The sequence below is a fragment of the Astyanax mexicanus genome, chromosome 17 (genome assembly GCF_023375975.1).
Source record: "Astyanax mexicanus isolate ESR-SI-001 chromosome 17, AstMex3_surface, whole genome shotgun sequence".
NCBI lineage: Eukaryota > Metazoa > Chordata > Actinopteri > Characiformes > Acestrorhamphidae > Astyanax > Astyanax mexicanus.
In genome coordinates, this window is record NC_064424.1 from 40,983,435 (window position 1) to 41,005,307 (window position 21,873).

At 38.6% G+C, this 21,873-nt stretch overlaps 1 protein-coding gene across 1 annotated transcript in view; it reads right to left on the reverse strand.

Annotated features, from left to right (window-relative positions):
• Positions 1-21,873, reverse strand: part of mmp17a (matrix metallopeptidase 17a) — a 137,252-nt gene that overhangs the window by 39,845 nt on the left and 75,534 nt on the right. Inside the window, exons 2-3 of the mRNA XM_022676512.2 lie at positions 8,482-8,614; positions 7,566-7,701 (exon numbers count right to left, since the gene is read on the reverse strand). Of these exons, the coding sequence (XP_022532233.2) occupies positions 7,566-7,701; positions 8,482-8,614 (269 nt within the window). The remainder of the gene's footprint in view (positions 1-7,565; positions 7,702-8,481; positions 8,615-21,873) is intronic.

Below are 21,873 nucleotides of genomic sequence, written 5' to 3' on the forward strand. Positions count from 1 at the left end.
CAGATCCCCGGTTGATTTCGCATTTTATCGAGACCTTACATAGACTCAAGAGAAGCACAGTTTGACAAGGTAACTCAACACGACAGAACACCGGTCAAAGCGGGTGCCGTTTGCATCAGATTTTATGATATAGAGGGACTCTGGGGCTTCAACGTGGTAAAACTGCCCAAGCACAAGTCTCCAAGTCTGAGGTAAGAATTTGGTAGCGTTAGTTCAGCTGAAAGGCCTTTAGGTGTTTTCTGCTGCAGTGCTGTTAGCCAATCAGAGGCGATATATTTGCATGTATGAATATTTATGAGCAAGAGTCCAAAACCTGTCTTTCTTCAGAGACCTCTAATTCAGTGATCTAAAGCTAAAGGGTTAAATAGAAACACCTGAGCAATTATTTTTTCTCAAAAAAAAAAAAAAAACGACTAACATGGCATTCATTCATATTAAGAGACCACAACTAGACATTTTAAAATAAATGAAAAAACGATGGAATGAGAACTTTAAAGAATACCAAAGCAGTTTAGAGTCAGTTTCTACCCGTTTTTACAATAAATATTATCTTTCACTGCTAAATCATTTGCTTTCCAACTGTATCTTAGCATGGCTAGCTCTAATTTATCTACAATTTTTATTTATATGACTTAAAAAAAGCAAATTACAGGCACCAGATATGGATAAACCAGTTGAGAAAAGATACTTTTAGGATCTAAAAACAGGCCTGATCAAATATCTGTTTATTTCCTGTCAACATTCATTCTCGTATCTCGTATAATGTTGCTATGGGAATAGAAGTTCAAGCTGTTTAATCTGAACTACATAATGTAGTTCATGCTACAATTCCAAGATACCAAGCGTCACCAAGAATCGCATCAGAGCTCGAGCACGGCTATAATATATTGCGAGGCCTCCGGTGATTCCGACTCCGATAGTCAAGGTGCCTCGTGTCGGAGGTACTCTACCTTATATCTAAGATAAGGTAAGAGTAAAATGGGACAGGATGCTGAAAGATGTGAATGCGATAGAGGGTAATGGAGGGTAGCGAACTGAAAGATGCTTATCATAACGCCATTTCACTCCGCTTCCCAGTAATCAGCAGGGGAAATCAAGATATCACAATGTGTCTCTGTGGAGGAAAACAGATTCAACTCTACGTAACCGCTCCTGATTTATTTCAGTAATTAAAGGGGGGTGTTAACGAGTAGGAGGCTGATGTCTCGTGTGGTAATGCTCTAATGTGGAGTGATGAACCCCTAGCGAGGCCCTGTCTCTGCCTGGTTGTGCCCGACTCACCGAGTGCCTGGAGTTTAACTCAAGCTCCGAATTTGAACTTTCGCTGAGCAATCAATCACCACTTCCTCGTGCCCACTGAGCGTCTGAGTACTGCGCGAGCACTGTCTGGGCAGTCGTTTTTTTCCCCAATCTGAGTGACCAACACTCAAATCCGAGAGGATTTTTAGGATTTAAAGCTTTATCTTTTTGGGCTGCTGAAGTGATTTATTCCAAAGCTACCCTAGATAGGGAAATCTTAACAGCATTCATTTGGGGGGCTTTCATAACAACTACATTGTTTGGTTGGGACCTTCTCCTTTTGTTTGGTTTGGTCTCAACCAAAAGGTCAGATTTAAAAGCTGTCTCAGACCACGGCTGAGACCCAAGGACTAAAACACGATCCGAACAAAAGATGTGGTCTCAATCCAGATCAAAGGCCTCTTTCCGCTGCAAGGATGAATGTTTTTCACACTAAAGGCGGTATGAGCCTTATGCCGGTTGCTTGCAGGTTTGGATGTGCTCTCTGTAGCGAGTGAGGGTCTGAGTATGGATACTGGCTTGTTGGAAACAGCATGTTAGATTGGAAGTTTATTTTAGAAGCTACCTTATTTAGTTAACCCTTGTGTTGTCTTGCAGGTCAAAAGTGACCCACTATCATGTTTAGCTTAAAAAAAACCTTAAACTTCATTTTTCCAACTTGAAATTTGATGACTTTTCCAAAAGGCACCCCATCACTAGGGTACAAAGATTGTCTTATGGGTTATTTTTGACCCATGAATTATAAAAGCCTTTCCAGCACATTTCATCCCATCCACCTTTCTCCTGTTCATCACACCAGCCGTCCAAAAAATCATCCTGGAAAATACAAATTTGGAGGATTCAAAATTCAACTAAGTTGCTTTATTTTGGTGCTTTGGTAGGGCGGGTTATTTTTGACTCGTAGGACAAGGGGAGTGAACAGAATGGTAAGATCGCATAAGGGTTAAGTAATTTATTTGCTCTAATTTCTAATGCCCTTTTTTTCCCCACAATTTGGAAAGCCAACACCCGGAGAGTGAAGGAAGACTAGGCATGGCAATCACAGGTCATCTCATAATACAATATTACAGTATCATTATACAATACTCAATATATATCACAGGAGAATTCACTACAATACTTCACGGCATCTGTGTTACTGAAGAGACTGTGTTATGAACTTATTGGTGTCAGAACCAATTAATGACAGCAACGCTTTTTTTTTTTACTGTGACACACCATGCACTTGATGATCATGGTTTAACAACTCAATATAGGTAAAAAAAAAAAACTACAATAAATCTAAAGAGTCAAAACCAAGTGAAACAGTACGTCGCAGCCTTAGTAACTCTTTGCACGTTGGTATCTTAACGGTGCGGTGCTTTGCGCAGCGCTTCACAATGTTAGGGTTCGGCAAAAGGTAATTTATGGGAACAGCAATTATTTTATTTTGTATTCTGTTTATAGTCGAGTTAAAAGCTGGATTTGGGTGCTGCAGTGTGTTCGGGTGTGTGTGTGTGGGCACGGCGTGCCAGCAATGAGAAAAGTCTAGGTTCATCTCAGCCAGTGGCGCACCTGTGTTTTCCCTGCCAAAATAGCAATACGCCAGAAATATACCTAAATACACCTCACTTTCAGACCACTATGCCCATCAGTGTAGATTTATTCCTAAACTCTGGCGCTATTTTAACAGCAAGAAAATAGTCTGATGACGGGGTGTAAGATAGAAATGAGCACCACATTGCACCTTGCGAAGGGTCAGGGTCAGTAAGATAGGGCCCCTTATCTTCGCTTGAAAGAATGCTTGCCTTTTGACAATTTGAATTGTTTAATAAATTAATAATAAGCTTCATGAACAGATTACAGTCGACTCGCCCTAGATCAAACCGCAATCCAGACTTTCAGGTGTGAACATGCGCTCAGTTATTATCACTTAAACATTTGCGAGAGCCCTTGATCTCGCAACAGAAGTTGAGAAATGTTGGCACTGGTACAGAAGGCAGAGCAGGGAGACAGAAGAAACTTTAACAGTGGATATATACTTCCCTAAGGACTCATAACATGCACATCAAAGAGAGAGAGAGAGAAAAAAACAGCTACAGTTGATCAGAGCACTGTGTTTGGGCTGCTTGTAACACGGCTCTGTGATATTGATCCGGTTCTCCTGGGTCTGCTGTAAAAAAAATCTCTCCTCACAGCAACCTGTATAACAGCATTTCATGGAGCTTGGCAGCAGCCAGTCTGTTCCTCTATTCTCTCTCTCTCTATCCCTCTCTCTTTCCCTCTCTCTCTTTCTCTCTCTCTGCCCCATTACCCAGGGATCAAGCAATGCTTTTTTATCTCTGCTCCTAAAACAAGCCATTATGAGGGTCATTACCTCGTCTGGCCTCTCACCTGCCGCACAGACGCTCCTCCACTACCTCATCTGCTCCTCTCACACACAGTCAGGTGCATGATGAGGTGATGATCAGCAGAGTTTAATCTCCGCTGATGAACATTTCTCAGCTACTGCTCGACCATATGTGCTTCAGGAAACGTATTCTTTATAAACTGTGAAACTCTCTCTCTGATTAGCGCCCAAATGGCTTAAACCCTTAAGCACTAAGCTAATGTTACCACTTCATTACGATTAAGAATCAAGTACAAAGGTGACCTTGCTAGGAGCAAATCTGCAAGCAATGAAATTAAATATTTAGATATGCGTTTGAATTTGTAGAGATGGAGGTAATATAACGAAACACGTACAACTTAAAGGAGACTTATTCTTTTATTTTATTACTTTTACACAAGTTGAAATAGGTCTATGGGTTATACAATACATGTTTATGTAGTTCTTTGAGCCAAATCACTTTCACTTAAAGAGATCTCACCAGATCAATTCTTGCCAGTTTCAGCCGCTTTCAGAAAGAGCCGTTTAAGGGCTCTGACACTTTTATTTATGCAAATAAGCTGTTGCTGGCCACGCCATGTACAGTAGCTTGCAAAAGTATTCACATTACAACCTCAAACATAAATATATTCCATTGGTATTTAATGTGAATTGTCAAAACGAAGTGTTAAACACGTGTGAAGTGGAAAGAAAATTATATGCAAGATTCAAAACATTTTTAACACAAAAAAAATAAATATATACATAAAAAAGTGTGGTGTGCCAAAGTATTTAGCCCCCCTGAGTCAATATTTTGTGGAACCACCTTTTGCTGGAATTACAGCTGCAAGTCTTTTAAGGTATGTCTCCACCAAATTGTTGCCCATTCTTCTTTGCGAAACAGCGCAAGCTCAGTCAGATTAGATGGGGAGCGTTTGTAAAAAACAGCAGTTTTCAGATCCTGCCACAAGTTCTGGATTGGGTTTAGGTCTGGATTTAACTTGGCCATTCTTACACATGAATGTGTTTTGTTTTAAACCGTTCCACTGGAGCTCTGCCTTTATGTGTAGGGTAATTGTCTTGCTGCAAGGTGAAGCTCCGTCCCAGTCTTAAGTCTTTTGCAGACTCCAACAGGTTTTCTTTCACGATTGCCCTGTATTCATCTCCATCCATCTTTCTATCAACTCTTAACAACTTCCCTGTCCCTGCGAAGAGAAGCAGCCCCAGAGCGTGATGCTGACACCACCATGTTTTACAGTGGGGATGGTGTGTTCAGATCAGAGTGATGTGCAGTGTTAATTCTCCACCACACATAGCGTTTTTGACCAAAGCACCTTGTTCCACATGTTAGCTGTGTCCCCAACATGGCTTCTGGTAAACTGCAACCAGGACTTTCTTCTTGCCACTCTTCCGTAAAGACCGTATTTGTGCAGTGCATGGATAATAGTTGTCCTGTGGACAGCTTATCCCACCTGAGCTGTGGATCTCTGCATTTCATCCAGAGTCACCGTGGGCCTCTTTGCTGCATCTCTGATTAGTTCTCTCCTTGTTCGGCCTGTAAGTTTAGGTAGACGGCCTTGTCTTGGTAGGTTTACAGTTGTGCCTTACTCTTTCCATTTCTGAATAACGGATTGAACAGTGCTCTGTGAGATGTTCAAAGCTTGGGAAATCTTTTTTATAGCATAAGCCTGCTTTAAACTTCTACACAACCTTATTCCTGACCTGTCTGGGTGTGTTCTTTGGATTTCATGAAGCTGTTTACTCCTCAATATTCTTTTGCACACCACACTTTTATATTTATTTGTAAAATATTTTTTTTAATCATGCACAACTTTTTTTCCACTTCACAATTGTATACCACTTTGTGTTGGTCTTTTACATTAAATTCCAATGAAATATAGTTATGTTTGTGGTTGTAATGTGACAAAATTAGGAGTGAAGCGATTACTCGATTAATTGAATCGATTTTTCAGCAGAGTACTCAAATACTAATACAATCGATAGCTGCAGCCCAAGACAAAATATGGAAAAGTTCAAGGGGTATGAATATTTTGCAAGCCACTGTAATTGTTTTCTATGGGAATCTTCCTACACTGTAAAACACGATAAGTTAACTGAACTCAAAACTTTTGTTGTAACCGTATTTTTTTTTTTAAATACTTATAGAAAAGTAGATGAAAGAAAACAGTAAAGAATTAAAAGTACTGAGAGCACAGCGAGAACACAGAGTTACTGCAGCTCAGTAAATGATGCTTGTTGTACAGCTACAACACAGAGACCAAGCATTTAATCATAATATGTGATCTACAAGTTTACCTAAGGTCGCCCCGGGTGAATCACTATACACTGGTGGTGAGTGTTAGTCAGAAACTGTTGGACACACCCAGTATGCAAATAGATTGTGACAGAAGCCAATGGAAAAGAAGCTGTTAATGGCAACAGACTAAACTCAAGTTATTATAAGTTGATTCAACTCAAAGATCTTAGTTTAAGTGTAAATGTGCCCACGAATGTTCAACTAACTCAAAGTAGTTGAGTATTGTTTAGAAATCTCTAATTTTATGTAAAACAGACTTAAATTATTTGAGTTCAAACAACTTCTGGGTTTACATTGTAGTTCTAATCTTAAAGGTCACCTTCCGTCGTTTTTTCTTTCATTTTAAAATGTCTAGTTGTGGTCTCTAGTATGAATTAATGACGTGAGCCGTTTTTGTAAAAAAAAAAGTGCTCAGGTGTCTCTGTATAGCTCTTTTTTTAATGGACTGTTTTAGGGGTGTGTCCAAAATGACCGGATTCCAGCTTTGCTCATGAATATTCATACGTGCAAACAGCATGCAAATATCTCTCCTCTGATTGGCTAGGAGCACTGCGACGCCCCTCCACCGCTCTGCCGCTCACTGCCTCCCACCTCCTAACTGATGAGCGGTGATGTTGCGTCGCTTCAGCTCCGCCTCTGGGAGTTTCTCGAGCCAAGGTGGGCTGGTCTGTGAGTTTCTGCCTACGTAGGCAGAAAGATAATTCAAAATTCACCCGTTTTTCGGAGGGGGGGAGGGGGGATTTCTTTGCTTAGCTCCTGCAGACAATGGGGGCTGCAGAACAGTTTAATGTGCAGGTGTACACATTCAACTCGGAGAGACCTACTGTATTCCACAAAAAACAAGAAAAATCGGATTTTGGCGGAAGGTGAGCTTTAAGCACAACCCTCACTTTACCAAGAATCACCAGATATCAGGTAGTTAGAGAGAGCTACCCAAATAACAAATAAGTGAAGCCAAAACTAGGCCAAATAATTTTCACCCACATAGCAATGACATAAACAACCGGCAAACAAACATGTTTCTGTAGCAGCCCCGTCCTCCCAATCAGCACATATGTAAGTGGACTCACACTGTGGCCCAAGTCTGTTTCATACTAACGGCAGGAAAGAAGAATGACAGATGAGACAGCGCTGAGGCTTTATGATTGGCACAGCTGAGCATGGGAGATCTCAGCAGGATCTGGTAATGAGAGAGAGGAAAGGATGCGTGAAACTCAACAACACAAACATCATACACACACACAAACACACATAGATAAGCACGTGTGTGTGAGTCTGTGTGTGTGTGTGTGTGTGTGTGTGTGTGTGCAGGCAGCGTGTACATCCTCCTCATATCAGCAATCAGTCTCCTCTCAGCACCCATCTGTCTGGAGGTACTACGCTGATATGGACCCCATATGTTGCTCAGTGCGTTCTGATCAGCTTTCATTTAGGAGAGTCAGAAGACATAAACTCTCCTCGTCTCTCATTATCCATCCCAGTTTAAACCCACACTGGTTTCCACAGGCAGACACAGGCTGTGGCATCTGCTGGATCTCGCTCCTAAGCGTAGTCGCTGAAGGCTGTCACGGGTGTAGGGTGCCACGAGTGTTGTTACTATACCTCCAAGACAGGTGTCTCTTGTTCCATTTGTTCTGAGGAGCCAGTGCCCGTCTCCTCCTGCCAGCTGCAATCTCCGGCGCTGACACGTCTGGCAGAGAACAACGCGGCGTTTTCATTAGGCCTAGGGTGGCCTGGTCTGGATTGGAGACACACACACACACACATACACATACATACATACACACACTTTAAACAATTCCTTGTAATTTATATAGATATTTTTTTTACAATATCTGATAAATTTACATACACCAGAACTAGGCCTGTCACAATAATAATATTCCTTTTGGTCCCACTTTATAATAAGTGTCCCTAAGTACTATGTAGTTACATGGTAACAAACCATGTAACTACAGTGTAACTACTGATGAAGTACACATTGTTACAGATTAACTACAGAGGTACAGGTTATGTAATTACACATGTGTATTAAGGTTAATTTTGACTTGTGTAAGTACACATGTGTACCAGGGTGAGTGTACTTACACATGTAATAGAGCAAGTGTACTTACACGTGTCTAACATAAAAATTATAAAATGCATTTTTAACAGCAACAATGTATTTAAATATATTTAAAGTTGAACTATACAGCACACATGAAGTTCCAGAACCTTACCATGGTGCACACAAAGCAGTTTTTTTTTCTTTAATTAGAACATTAATTACAGATGTCTGTGTATCATTTAATTAATCGGAGTAAAAGACTACAGCAGCAGTAAAACTGTACTGTGTGTGTCTTCTCAGTCAGAGCAAAGATGAAGGAACAGAACAGCGTGATTGGCTAAAAGTAACGTCTCTGTTTAAATACACACATTTTAAAGTAAACACATTGGACAAAATTGTCAACATTGTGTTCATTGCATAATTATTGTGACAGCCCTAACCCAAAACATTTCAGAACAAACCGGAACCTACCCAGCACCCCTGTCTCCTCCAGCCCTCCAAACCTCTGCATGGCTTTGATGGCCTTGGTCAGAGCTTCCTTGGTCTGCAGCTGCCCAGTAACAGGGTCAGCGGGTGGGAGGTAGCCAAACTTACTCAGCCAGTCCTGAAACAGAGGGAAAAAAACATGGTCTGTTAAAGCAAATGTATGCTTCTGAGCTTCTTTTACATGTGGAAAGAGCGATTCACTTTTACACCATGTTAATAAATAGTAATCATGCTTTGACCTTTAATCTTAGAGCCATTTGTACTGAAAATAAACCATAATCACTGAAAATAAAGTTAATTGAAGTTATCCAGACCTTCTGTTTGTCATAATTCAGAAGTGCTGTTGTCAGTATATGAAAACCAGCATATGTACAGGTGCAATATAAGCCTCTCACACTGGTATGCAAGTGACAACCATCTGCTCTATCTGCTCCAGACTCCACTCTGCTGCTTTGAGTGCATTCAGGTACAGAGCCCATTTATAACTGACACTGACGACAATAAATCAAGCTTTTTGTCAAACGTCAGTTGATTTGGGTTCCAGGTTCTCAGGCTCTGGGACATCTTTATTCCATAAGAGTTGGAGTGGCTTGAATATAAATGGTATTTTGACAAGTGTGTGCAAGAGATGAATTACTTAGATCTATAACAAAGACCAATTTCACTGGCAAAGATCTAGGAAAACTGCATTAATAAAAGTGCTTTTGTGTTTAAAAAGAAAAGAACAAAAGCTCTGACAGGGTGGGAGCTGTGACGCCTACCACAGACTCTGTAGTTCCTTTTTCTGACTCTGCCGTTCCCGTCTATGGACAATCCCCGGTCCGGAACTACACCTCCCAGCATGCACCTGACAACACCACGTGTTCAGACTCAGCCAACCGCGGCTCATTCGTGCGGTCTACGTCACCGGAATTCTAGACTGTGTTCAGGTGTTAGTAATTTAGTTTAGGTATAAATACCTGTCTGTTTGTCTCGCGTGTTGCGAGGTATTTTCCCTGTTCACCAGCGATATACTGAGCGTTATTTTCCTGTCTGTATTTCCCGTGTATGACCCTTACTTGTTCTTTTCGACTACGGTTTTGCCTTATCCTTTTGTTCAGTTTGTATTGTGATTTTCTGGTTATTTGAACTCTGCTTCTGGTTTATGGTTTCGTTTTCGGTTTGTGATTCGGCTCTGATGTTTTGGTTGGTTGTTTTCCTGGCTTTGAGCCACGCCTGTTATCTGACTACGCTATCTGCTTACGTGCTTAATAATAAAGCCTCGTTTTGTTTTTACCGCGAGCGTCTGACTCCCGTCTGTGGCGTTACAGGAGCTCCAACTCAATAGACACCTTTTGATAGAAGACCCCACCTTTCTTTGGACTAAACGTAATTTTTTTACGTCAAATTCTTATATTTCATTCAGTAGCAGACATATGCACTGTGATAATAAAGAATGATAATCAAAACTGAGCTAAACAGTGGTTATAGGAACCATACACTCTAAGGACATCCATAGAGTTGAATGCCTCTAAACCTACGGAAATTATAGCCTATTTCACAAAATTGTTAGAACTACATTACCCATATACATTTAGAGAGCATTAGTTTGAAAATACAGCTCTGAAAAAAATAAGATACCACTTAAAAATGAGGGAGTTTCTTTGATTTTACCACATAAAAACACTGCAATATAATCAAGAGGAAGAAGGATGATCACAAGCCATCAAACCAAACTGAACTGCTTAAATTTTTGCAGAAGGAGTGGTATAAAGTTATCCAAAAGCAGTGTGTAAGACTGGTGGAGGAGAACATGCCAGATGCATGAAATTGTGATTAAAAACCAGGGTTATTCCACCAAATATTGATTTCTGAACTCCTAAAACTTAAACTATGAATATGAAATTGTTTTCTTTGCATTATTTAAGGTCTGAAAGCTCTGTATCTTTTTTGTTATTTCAGCCATTTCTCATTTTCTGCAAATGAATGCTCTAAATGACTATATTTGTATTTGGAATTTGGGAGACATGTTGTTTGTAGTTTATAGAATAAAACAACAATGTTCATTTTACTCAAACATCAACCTATAAATAGCAAAATCAGAGAAACTGATCTGGTCTTTTTTTCCAGACTTTTGGGATTTCATTTTATGTAAGCCATAATCATCAACAATACAAAATATTTAAAAATTCACTATTGTAACAAAATATATGATATGATATGACACACCCCTCACTGAGATTTAAGAAAAAAAAATAAAAAGAAATCAGATACTAAATGTTATACATAATACTCATAATGCACTCCAAATACCTCCATATATTCAGGATTAAAGTAAAAAAGAAATGATACTGGACAGATATAATCTGTCTCTAGTAGATATATAATGGGGAATGGGAACAGTGTGAATTTTTATGAAGCTGAAAACAGCCAAAAAGTATTACCCTGATATTACAGGGTATAATATTGTTTACGATATGTAAAAACGTTGGCGATATTATTGCGTGTGATACGATATGGCACATCCCTACTTCAAATAGATCACTCTGGGTGCATCAATGTAATATGCACCCAAAATGTTTCACATTTTGAGCTGAATTACTTAAATGAAGTAACGTTTTAATGGTTTTCAAAATGCACTAGAATTTCTTCTAAAAAAATTATTGGTAACACTTTCTATGAATGTCATCTCTATAAGACTCTATAAACATACTCATAACACATTATAATGCATTCATAGGGCATTATAAATATGGCTATACGTATTTATAAAAATGTATAATTCATTATAGCAATGTTTATTATGCATCATGAACTGTGATTATAATGCATTAATAACTGTTTATAACATGTTATACGTCAATACCAAGAAACTCAGTCCCAGCTTGCAGACTTGTATTATGACTAAAAAAGCTTATAAACACACCCTCAATAATCCTATAAATATATTTTTAACCACTAATTAATTATCCAGTATTGTCTAGTCTAGTATCTAGTATTGGATATAATACTAGTTATAGTCAATTATAATGTATTATAACAGGTCTTTGTGCGCTCTAAGTAAAGTGCCAAACTTTCATTGTGGGACTAGATTAATAACGATAGATATAAACTGTTTTAACATACAAATTATAAGCACAGCTTATAATGTATTATGATCACAAGCCATAATGCTTAATAAACATGGCTATAATGGGCTATGCATTTTTATAAATATTTATAGCCATGTTTATAATGCCTTATGAATGCATTATAATATGTTAGGAATGTGGTTATAGAGTCTAATAGAGATGACATTCATAGAAAGTGTTACCAAATTATTTGATACACAAACTAATATATTTCTATTTAATAAAACATTCAGCACCAAATCACACTGAATGTCTGTGTACACATTGTAAAAACGGAATTATGCTGAAAATGGGAAAAGTCAGTGGAATTTCCTGTACGATATGTCAAAGCACACCTCCAGGCTATTCCAGCTCATTAAAATGCATGGTCTTCAGAGGGGGGTCTCCACCAGATGAATCTAGCCACCTCCGTCGTCTAAGAATGCCACGGTACAAAGCCGTGACTATACTAATCAGTCATGTCAATGCGGGCGATTTAAAAGCACAGACGGCGGCTGACCTCAGAAAGACTGATGACATGTACTTGCCCTCCAGTTCCACCAAGAGGGTGGTGATCTGTTTTAACACCTAGCACTGGAGGTTTGTGCTCAGGCAGTGAAGCGTGGTCAGCTGACTGCTGGCCGGTGTTATCAGCCATAGAGGCTGAAGGTCTTGTGACTTTAATGTAGTGCACTCCATTTCTGCAAATGCCACTTGTGAGATAAACATAAGCTAAAGAGGTTAGAACAGCAAAGAACTACAGTGGCTGCCGAACATAAAAACAACTAATCAATAATTCAGTCTTGGCAGAGTTACAAGACTTCACTGGAGAGCTGAAGTTGAGTTCTAGACTCCTTTCCTCTGTTCCTGTAAGAGCACTCAAGGTCATCTTTTTTGGGTGGGAGGAGATAAGTTATAACATGCAACATTTATGTAATCTTGTTTTAATCAGAAGTGTTAGGACACCTGCTTATTCATCTCTTCTTTCCAGGAAAGACTTTCTACTAGAGTATAGAGCATTGGTCTGGAAAATATACTCTAAATTAACTATGTGTTGAAAAGTATTGGAACACTTGCTCATTCTTTGTTTCTTCTGAAATCAAAGGGTATTAAAAAGAATATATTCTACTTTTGTTGGCGTAACTGTCTCTACTATCTAGGAAAGACTTTCTACTAGATTTTGCAGCATCAAATACACTGTGTGACAAAATTATTGGGACACTTGCTTAATCATTGTTTCTTTTCAAATCAAGATTGATAAATATAAAATATCACACACACAAAATAATTTTGCACAGCCAATTACCCAACCCACTCACTAGGACTCCCACTATCACTAGTGATGCCCCAACACACCAGGAGGGTGAAGACTAACACATGCTTCCCCTGATACATGTGAAGTCAGCCACCGCTTCTTTTCGAGCTGCTGCTGATGCAGCATTGCCGAATAGCATCACAGCGCGCTTGGAGGAAAGCGCAGCGACTCGGTTCTGATACATCAGCTCACAGACGCCCTGTGCTGTGGACATCACCCTTTTAGTGATGTGGGGAGAGAGCGCCATCTACCCACCCGGAGGGAGCAGGGCCAATTTTGCTACCTCTGAGCCGACAGCCGACAGCTTGATGAAAAAGTTGCATGAGCCATGGTTCGTACCTGCGACCTCCCGCTCATAGTGGCAGCACTTTAGACCGCTGGACCACTCTGTGCCCAAAAAGACCTAATCTTTGACAGCAGTGAGATCACAACCTTTTTTAATTTTTTACTGTTTTATTTTCAAAGGCCTGAAGACATGTGCTCCATGTTCAGCAATTAATAATTTTTATTTTACTTAATATTTATGATATTGTCTGCATAATGAGCCGAGGTAAAGGATAAGCTTTCCATCCTGTCGCTGACGTAAAATATCACGATACTAAAAATTATTTTAGAAAATCTTTAAAATAGAACAAGAACAAGATTACCATGAATAATTCAATATGTCTGCAATTCAAGATCAAGGATTCAAGGATTCAAGGAGATTTTATTGTCATTCGCATCACATGTGGTACATGAGGTGGAACGAAATTGTGATCTCACGATCCAGTTTTAAGCTAAATCAAGCTAAATATGTTTACCCTGTCATGGTAAACTGTATGAATGCATGTATGCATGCAAGTGAAAATAAAAGTGATTAAATTGGGGAAAGGGCTAAAATTATTATATAGAATATTCTCATAATGACAAAGGCATGCTCGAGGAACCTGAAGCTATTTTTCTACAGAAGCAGAGCACAGAGTTTCAGGTCTGTGATCGCATCGTCTGTCACACCTGCCGTTGCTGTATTAATAGCAGGTCTGTGTCAGACAGGGGATCTGAGTTTAGTGCTCTTGAAAAATGAAGAGTGCCTCAGAACCGCTTCACGCTGTCGGAAATGCTGCGTTGCTTTTGTGCAGGAGCAGCCAGCCAGAGCTCGGAGGAGCTTGTAGGAGCTTCTCAATAAGAGCAGTAATTTCATGGGAACTGTAACTTCACCACACTAACAGCTCACACACTCAGCTAACACTCAGCTCAGTCCCCTAATGTTCCCAAAAAACACAACAGGTTAAAAAAAAATCTCACAAAATACCCAACAATTCCACATTTAACCCTTGTGTGGTGTTCATATTTTTGTTACTCGTTTACTTTGTTACTTGTATTTAATTCAGCAAAATTAAGCAATTTTACATTAAAATGCTTTACACATGCTCGCTTCACCTAAATTGCAAGCAATATAAAAAACAGCTTACATGGTTAATATTTGCCCTTTACCTTTCTTATGTTACATTTCTTTCAAAAATTGCTACTCTTTTTTTTATTATTTTTGCAATAAAATGTAAAAGAAAATTAATTAAACTCAAAATATTAGTAGAAAATTTGTTTAGTTTCAAATTTACAAATGAAGCAATGTTTATTACCCCTTGGCCAAACAGACTGTATGTAGTATAAATGTGTAGGGGGGGGTGGGGGGGTGTACAGTGTGTGTTTTTTGAAAATGTGTTTTGATATATGTTTTTCACAAAAAATGAGCCAATGCCAATGAGTTTGAGTTACTAAAAATATTTTTTTAGTATCATTTGATGAAAAATTAAAACGGGTCCCGCAGACCCGAACACCACACAAGGGTTAACCTCTTCAGACACCGTGTCCCCATATGGGGACATTACATTTCTGCTTCTCTGCACCATTTTATTTTTTTAAACGCTGACCCTTTGGCCTCCCAGTCCAAAGTTTCTACAGCCAGTCCAGAGAAAAAAAATGAGCAAGGTAAAAATTCTCATACTTTTTTCAAGTTTATGTTAGAAAGTAGTTTATTCACTTACTACATTTTTTTTATTTCAAAATAATCTATAAACCATATGAGGACAAAAACCATGTGATCAAGAATTTTTATTTTTCATACAATATTTAAACAACAACAAGGGGAGGGGGAGCAGCAGACAGGCATAAAGAGTGAATGCAAAAGAGAGAAAAAAAGGAGCATACATTACAATTTCTATGGGTACAATCTTTATCTTTACAGATAGAGATAAATAGGAGGAAGTGTTTAAATTCAACACATACTTTGCAGAAAATCCAAAATACTCAACACAAAAGTCTGCCATGTTTCAACAGTTATGGGCTTAGCATGATGAAGTCGAGCAGCAGTACATTCAACTTTTGCTATATTGAGTAGATTAAGGGTGTCCAAACTACGGCCCGCGGGCCATTTGCGACCTGTTTCCTTTTTTGAAGCGGCCCGTGAGGTGTTTTAGAAATAGAATGAAAGTTGGCCCGCTGTTAAGCAGGTTTTTATAATGTGAGATTCAAAGTTTGAACGCTAGGTGTCAGAAACGGGCCAAAGAGTCTAAAAGCGAAGAGGGGGCGCATTTCTAGCGCAAAAAAACGAGGCAAAGAGTCTAAAAGCGGAGAGGGGGCGCATTTCTAGTGCAGAAAAACAAAGTCTAAAAGTTGCCGTAACTAAGGGGTTTAATATTAAGAGACATCATGAAATGAAACAAAAATTTTAGTTTACACAACACTGTCAAAGATAAAGATAATCAAATGAAATAATCAGGAAAAATGTATTATTTAAAGTGGTATATTTCATTATTTGTTTTATTAGAGTGTGGCCCGTGACTTTAAATATATTTCTCCTTCTGGCCCACAACAAAAAAAGTTTGGACACCCCTGGAGTAGATTAACCACCCAAAATGATTCCATATGAAGTCCAGGTGTAATCCAGTTTTGTAGAATTGTCTTTTTAGCAGCAGTAAATCCAGAGTAAATCAAAACGTGCAAAAGATATAAACAACATCTCTTAATTAATCATGGGCGTGATTTGGGTGTAACGTGAATTAAATCAATTAGTGTACCCGTTGTCATTCCCTTTAAGAGGCAGGTGCTCTCTGACTTCGGCGTGTTGATATTTTAACAGCGTATCACTTTTGTGCATCTCAGCTGAGGAAACTGACCAGCGCACTCACACTGTGAACAACACCCCTTGCGCAGTTTAGTGCTACCTTACTGTAAAACAAGGCAATAAATTCAGTTCATAAATAAACTGATTAATATACAAATCTATATACACTTAAATACAAAATAATAAAACAACACTTAAGAAATCTAATAATACAATATTGTGATTAATCATGATAGCAGAGGAGGTGAGTCAGCCTAATATTTGCTGTGGTTTGTGAAACTTCTGCACTGCAAAGGTCAGAACAGAATGAAACAGTTTAATATAAGATTTGTACTCAAATGCTCCATTAGTGGTATTGTGGCTAATGTATCCCATAAAGCTCTTTTTAGTTTAATACTGCAAAAGTGCTTTTTGTGTTTACGTACTGCTTTAATTATTTTTTATATATTTTAAACCGTTTACACTGGCTTCTCCCTGGTGAAGTCAGCTGGTGCTGGAGTACTTTGGAACGTCCATTGGGGTGTAATAGTAGACCATGTAAAGTGGTTGAGAAATGTTGACAGGGTGTAAGATAGCGATAAGCAACGCAACGCGCCTTTAGCGCAGTTTAGTGCCAGTATTACTATAAAATAAGGCAACAAATGTAGTACATAAATAAAATGATTAATATACACTTTCATATACATATAACTGGCTTCTCCCTGGTGAAATCACCATCCACTGGAGTTGTAATGGTAGACAAGGTAAAGTGGTTGAGTTTACACCACGGGTTGTACCTAATGGTTCAGTATTAGATTACCGTATTTTTCGGACTATAAGGCGCACCGTATTATAAGACGCACTATCAAAGAACGCCTATTTTCTGCTATTTTTCCATACATAGGGCGCATCGCATTATAAGGCGCGTTAAGTGACACTAGAAAGGGTGCCTATATTAAAGTGAACAGGGATGGCGCCATGTTTCCCTTCCCCCACCGGGGGTGGTCGCTTGCCGGTGGAGCGTCTCAGTATACAAAATATAGCTCTTTCAAAGTCAAACGAGTGCTGGATATTAATCTACACAGATTCCTCTCCTGAAAACTGTTTATTTGGGTGAGTAACGTGCTTCAGTTTATTTACAGTAAGCTTAGATTTCCAGATGTCCACTAAGGCTTGCTGCACCAGCGTTAGCATAGCTATCCGCTAGCACGCTAGCTAGTCACCTAAACTAGTAAAGTTAACCCAAACTTAAACGACAGCGTTACACTGAGTAATCCTGCGTGTTCTGGTAAGACAGTGAGATATTAGCTAGCGATTCGTCCCCCGTAGCTTGTTTTAACACGGTAAACAAGCAGATTACAGGCTGATAAAACTCACCTCTGAGAGAGTTAGCGCTTAGCATCTAGCTAATGCTAGCCAGGCAAAGCAGCACAGACTTACAGGCCGATAACTCACCTCTGAACGGTGAACGCTTAGCGATTAGCATCTAACTCTAATAATACTGCTCCAGCAGTATTAAAAGTGCTAAATTTAGAAAATACTGATCTCTGAACAGTGAAAAAGCTAGCTAGCTAAGCGGTTAGCATCTAGCTAATGCTATTTATTGCTGCTCCAGCCTCGGAGCGGCACGGCTCTGCACGGAGTGTGTGTTTACTGCTCCTTACACCTGACGGGTAAAATTTAGATAATACTGATCTCTGAACAGTGAATAAGCTAGCTAATGCTATTTGCTGCTCCAGCCTCGGAGCTGCACGGCTCTGGACTCTGTATAGCACTGAAACTCTGTATAACGCTGCACGGAGTGTGTGTTTACTGCTCCTTACAACCTGACGAGTAAAATTTAGATAATACTGATCTCAGTGAATAAGCTAGCTAGCTTAGCGGTTAGCATCTAGCTAATGCTATTGCTGCTCAGCCTCGGAGCTGCACGGCTCTGGACTCTGTATAGCACTGAAACTCTCTATAACGCTGCACGTAGTGTGTGTTTACTGCTCCTTACAACCTGACGAGTAAAATCCATACAAAAGGCGCACCGTATTATAAGACGCACTGTCAATTTTTGTGAAAATTAAAAGTTTTTAAGTGCGCCTTATAGTCCGAAAAATACGGTAGTACAATGGGAAAAAAAGCATCCTAGAAAGGCCTAAGAATAAACTAGTTTTACCTAGGTTCCTTTTTTAATCCATTTTACTGACAGTTGTTCAAGTTTGTTTTAGTTTAGTCCAACTTGTTTCATATCATTCATAGCATGTTCAATATTTTATCACATACTATAAAATTGTGACATACCCTAATCTTATTCAACATGACTGAGTTTAAATAAGATGGAAAAATGTCAGTGTTGCAAAAAAAAACTTGTTTTTGTCAGCTGTTTCTTTGTAAACAAAACAGTGAGTGATAAACAGCAAAAAAGCATGTCAGCTATTCTCTATTCTCTCTGAGCTGCAGAGAGAAAGAGAGAGAGAGAGAGAGAGAGAGAGAGAGAGAGCAAGATATTCTTACTGTATTCCACTCCCACTCCCTAAGATCAGCTACTAGATAGCAACACAAACCTTATTCAAGGCTGCAGAGGTCCAGCAATGCAAGGGTTAAAATTCATAATACTCAATGTGTTCTATTTATCTGTTTGGTAACAAAGTATGATTCCAACACTGAAATATTTGTAAATTATGTGCAACTGTGTTTTTTTTTTTGGAGAATGTATATTTAACACTTTTTAACAACACTAACTGGATAACCCTCTTGAGAGTACATCACTCTCCCAACACTTCCCCAATAAAGTGAGTGTTGTATACAGTAGGGCTGGCCAACGTTTTGTCTTAAGAGACAATGCAGAACATTGCAGAAGCACTGAAAGATGATGCATTATCCGTTTAGTTAAGAAAGTTAGTCAAAAAATATGTTAGCCATGTCTAGTGCTGTCCTTAATTATGATCGTGATCAGACGATTACATAAATACATTTTAAACCACTCATTTTTAAATCTAGGTTTGCATTATGTCCGCTCTACAGTGAAAATAAATATACCATTACACCTCAAGTGGACAACTACAGTGATGAAAAGAATGAGATGAGCAGCATATAACAGGATAGGTCGAAAAGATGTCAGGACACCCTTTTGTTTCACAAATGAAATGTTGTCGGTACCACTTTAAAATAAGACTACCTTTATAAAAGGTTTATAAATGGTTAACAATTAATTTATTAATGGTTACTAATGCCTTAAAAATCATTAATAATCAGCTATAACACATACGTAGAAAGGACAAAAATATAGATGGCTGTGAGTTCACTATTTGGCAAACAACAGGTCATTGTTGCTCTTTCTACGTATGTGTTATAACTGATTATTAATGATTTTTAAGGCATTTACAACCTAATTAGTAACTAATAATAAACTAATTGTAAACCATTTATAAACCCTTTATAAAGGTAGTCATATTCTAAAGTGGTACAGTGTTGTCTGATCTATTTGGGCATGGATGAAGTCTTCAAATTAGTATGCAAGATGCTTCTCAAGTACTTCAAACACAGTTAGTAAAGGCTAAAGTGAAGCTTCCAATCAGGGCTGCTGTCAGAGTTACTGATTCACTCAAACAGTAAGCGCTGCACATTCTGCCCACCGTGTTAAAAGCTCATCTGTTGATGTGCAGTTTTTATAATCTACGTTTATAGTTATTTCAGTTTTCTGTCAGCAGCAGAGGATAAGGATGCAGCGTTTGATGGTGTAATGTGGCCCGGCGCTGTGCCGACCGCGGACTATAGCTTTCCAATCCCCAGCTCCCAGCTGACACAATTTATGTGTTGACAAACTGTCCAGCTGTGTCAGAGTGTGGAGAAAGGGCTTACTCCGTTTGTGCGACTTCTCCACCCGCTGCCTCGGAAATTGATGCATGACGAGTTACTGTGCTCACCTAGTGCTTCTTCTTGCTCACACACACACACATATATCCACTCCACACTCCTACACACCTACCTACGCAAAACACGCTCTGCAGTACGCAATTCATTTACTGCAGGGTTCAGCTGGATGTTCACAAACTACTTGTGTAAAGAACATCTTCAACAGAAATATTAACCCTTTACAGGCTTTACTGCAGGTATGGGGAATTAGTTAAAGTTAAAAAATGGATAATACTAACACCTTATTTGTTTCAGCTCCACTGAGCATACAGGAGCCTTCTGTAGTTCAATTATATACATCTTCTCTTTTTCAATGTGTTTTCTTTATTTTCATGACTATATACATTGTAGATTCTCACTGAAGGCATCAAAACTATGAACGAACACATGTGGAGTTTTATGCACTCATGTAATATTTTTAATAATGGCAGGTTGAGTGTTCATTGTACAATTACAACATTAGTTCTCTGGAAATCTCTTTCATATCCAAACAAACCTATAGCTGTAATCTGTAATATTCCTAAATGAATCGAGAGCAAATCGAATCAGAGCGAATTGGGAATCAAATCGGGATCTTGTGAATTGGAACTGAATCGATTCGGGAAATCTGTGTCAATGGGCAGCAATTTGATAGCACAAAAAGAAATCCTTAAGATGTAATAAAAGTGGTTAAATTTACTGGTGCTTAGTCTATTTGACTATTAGCAAGTTTAACAGGTTGTTAGTGACCTAACGCAAAACTGTCAAACTGATGATTTGTCAATCATTCAGTCAATCAATCAATTAATCACTCAATATTTAGTTGATTTTATTCGTCACATAAGTTTGTTTGTGGAAAAGAAGTATACAAGTATAGAGTATAGCTTTTAAGATCAGCAATGGTATCTGATTTTATGTATATTTAAAAAAAATATTCAAAAAGCACTACTTATTAGTAAGTTTTATTATTATTATTATTATTATTATTATTATTATTATTATTATTATTATTATTAATTCAAAAATTTGCTCCATACACAAGTTCAAACAAAACTTTTACAATGTGTGCTACGCCAGCACTCACACAAAAATAAACCCAAAAACCACAACACCCACAATTTATGTGAGGACAGTGGACAAGAGAGGTCACAGGTTCACATTCCAGACAGTCTGGATACTTCACATTGTACCCTTGAGCAAGCCACTTAACCTCCAACTGCCCCCGGCCATGCCGCTCTGGTGCTACCGGTGCAGTGCTGCTTCCAGGCAAGCAAAGAAACAGCTTCTCTTATAAACAGATCAATACGCTTACTTAAAATAACCTCCCTTTATATATAAATAAAAACCAACACAAGCCGTATTAGTATGGGTACACAGGTGGATGGGTATGGGTACAAAGCCATTCCCAGTGTTTTGCACAAATCAGCTATTTATGACCCCTAAATCTAATCTCTAGTTTAAAAAAAAACTTATATTTGATATTGCTATAAAAGGAGAGTATATTAGAATCATATCAGCTGGTTTTATATGCTTTAAATATATATATATATATATATATATATATATATATATATATATATATATATATATATATATATTGCCAGGCAGATCAGACAGATGTTTAGATTTGGCAGCATCTGTACTCTTTCATCAGAATATAATAGTATACCTTTTCTTTAATGCTAATCCAGGCATATAGGCCCAATTTCCATATTTTACGCATTTCATTTTAATATACACTGCCTGGCCAAACAAAATTAGGGTTGTCGCCTGGATTTAACAAACGTTAAGTAAATGATGTGGGGTTGGTTGATGCTGCTGCAGTTGGTCTGCAGGTTTAGGTTCAGCAACAGTATGTGCTGAAAGAATGAGGTCAGCTGACTCTACCTGAATATACTGAATATAGACCAGGTTATTCCATCAATGGATTTTATATTTCTTCCCTGATGATACACACTGCCATATTCCAAGATGACAATGCCAGGATTCATGGTGCTGGATTTGTGAAA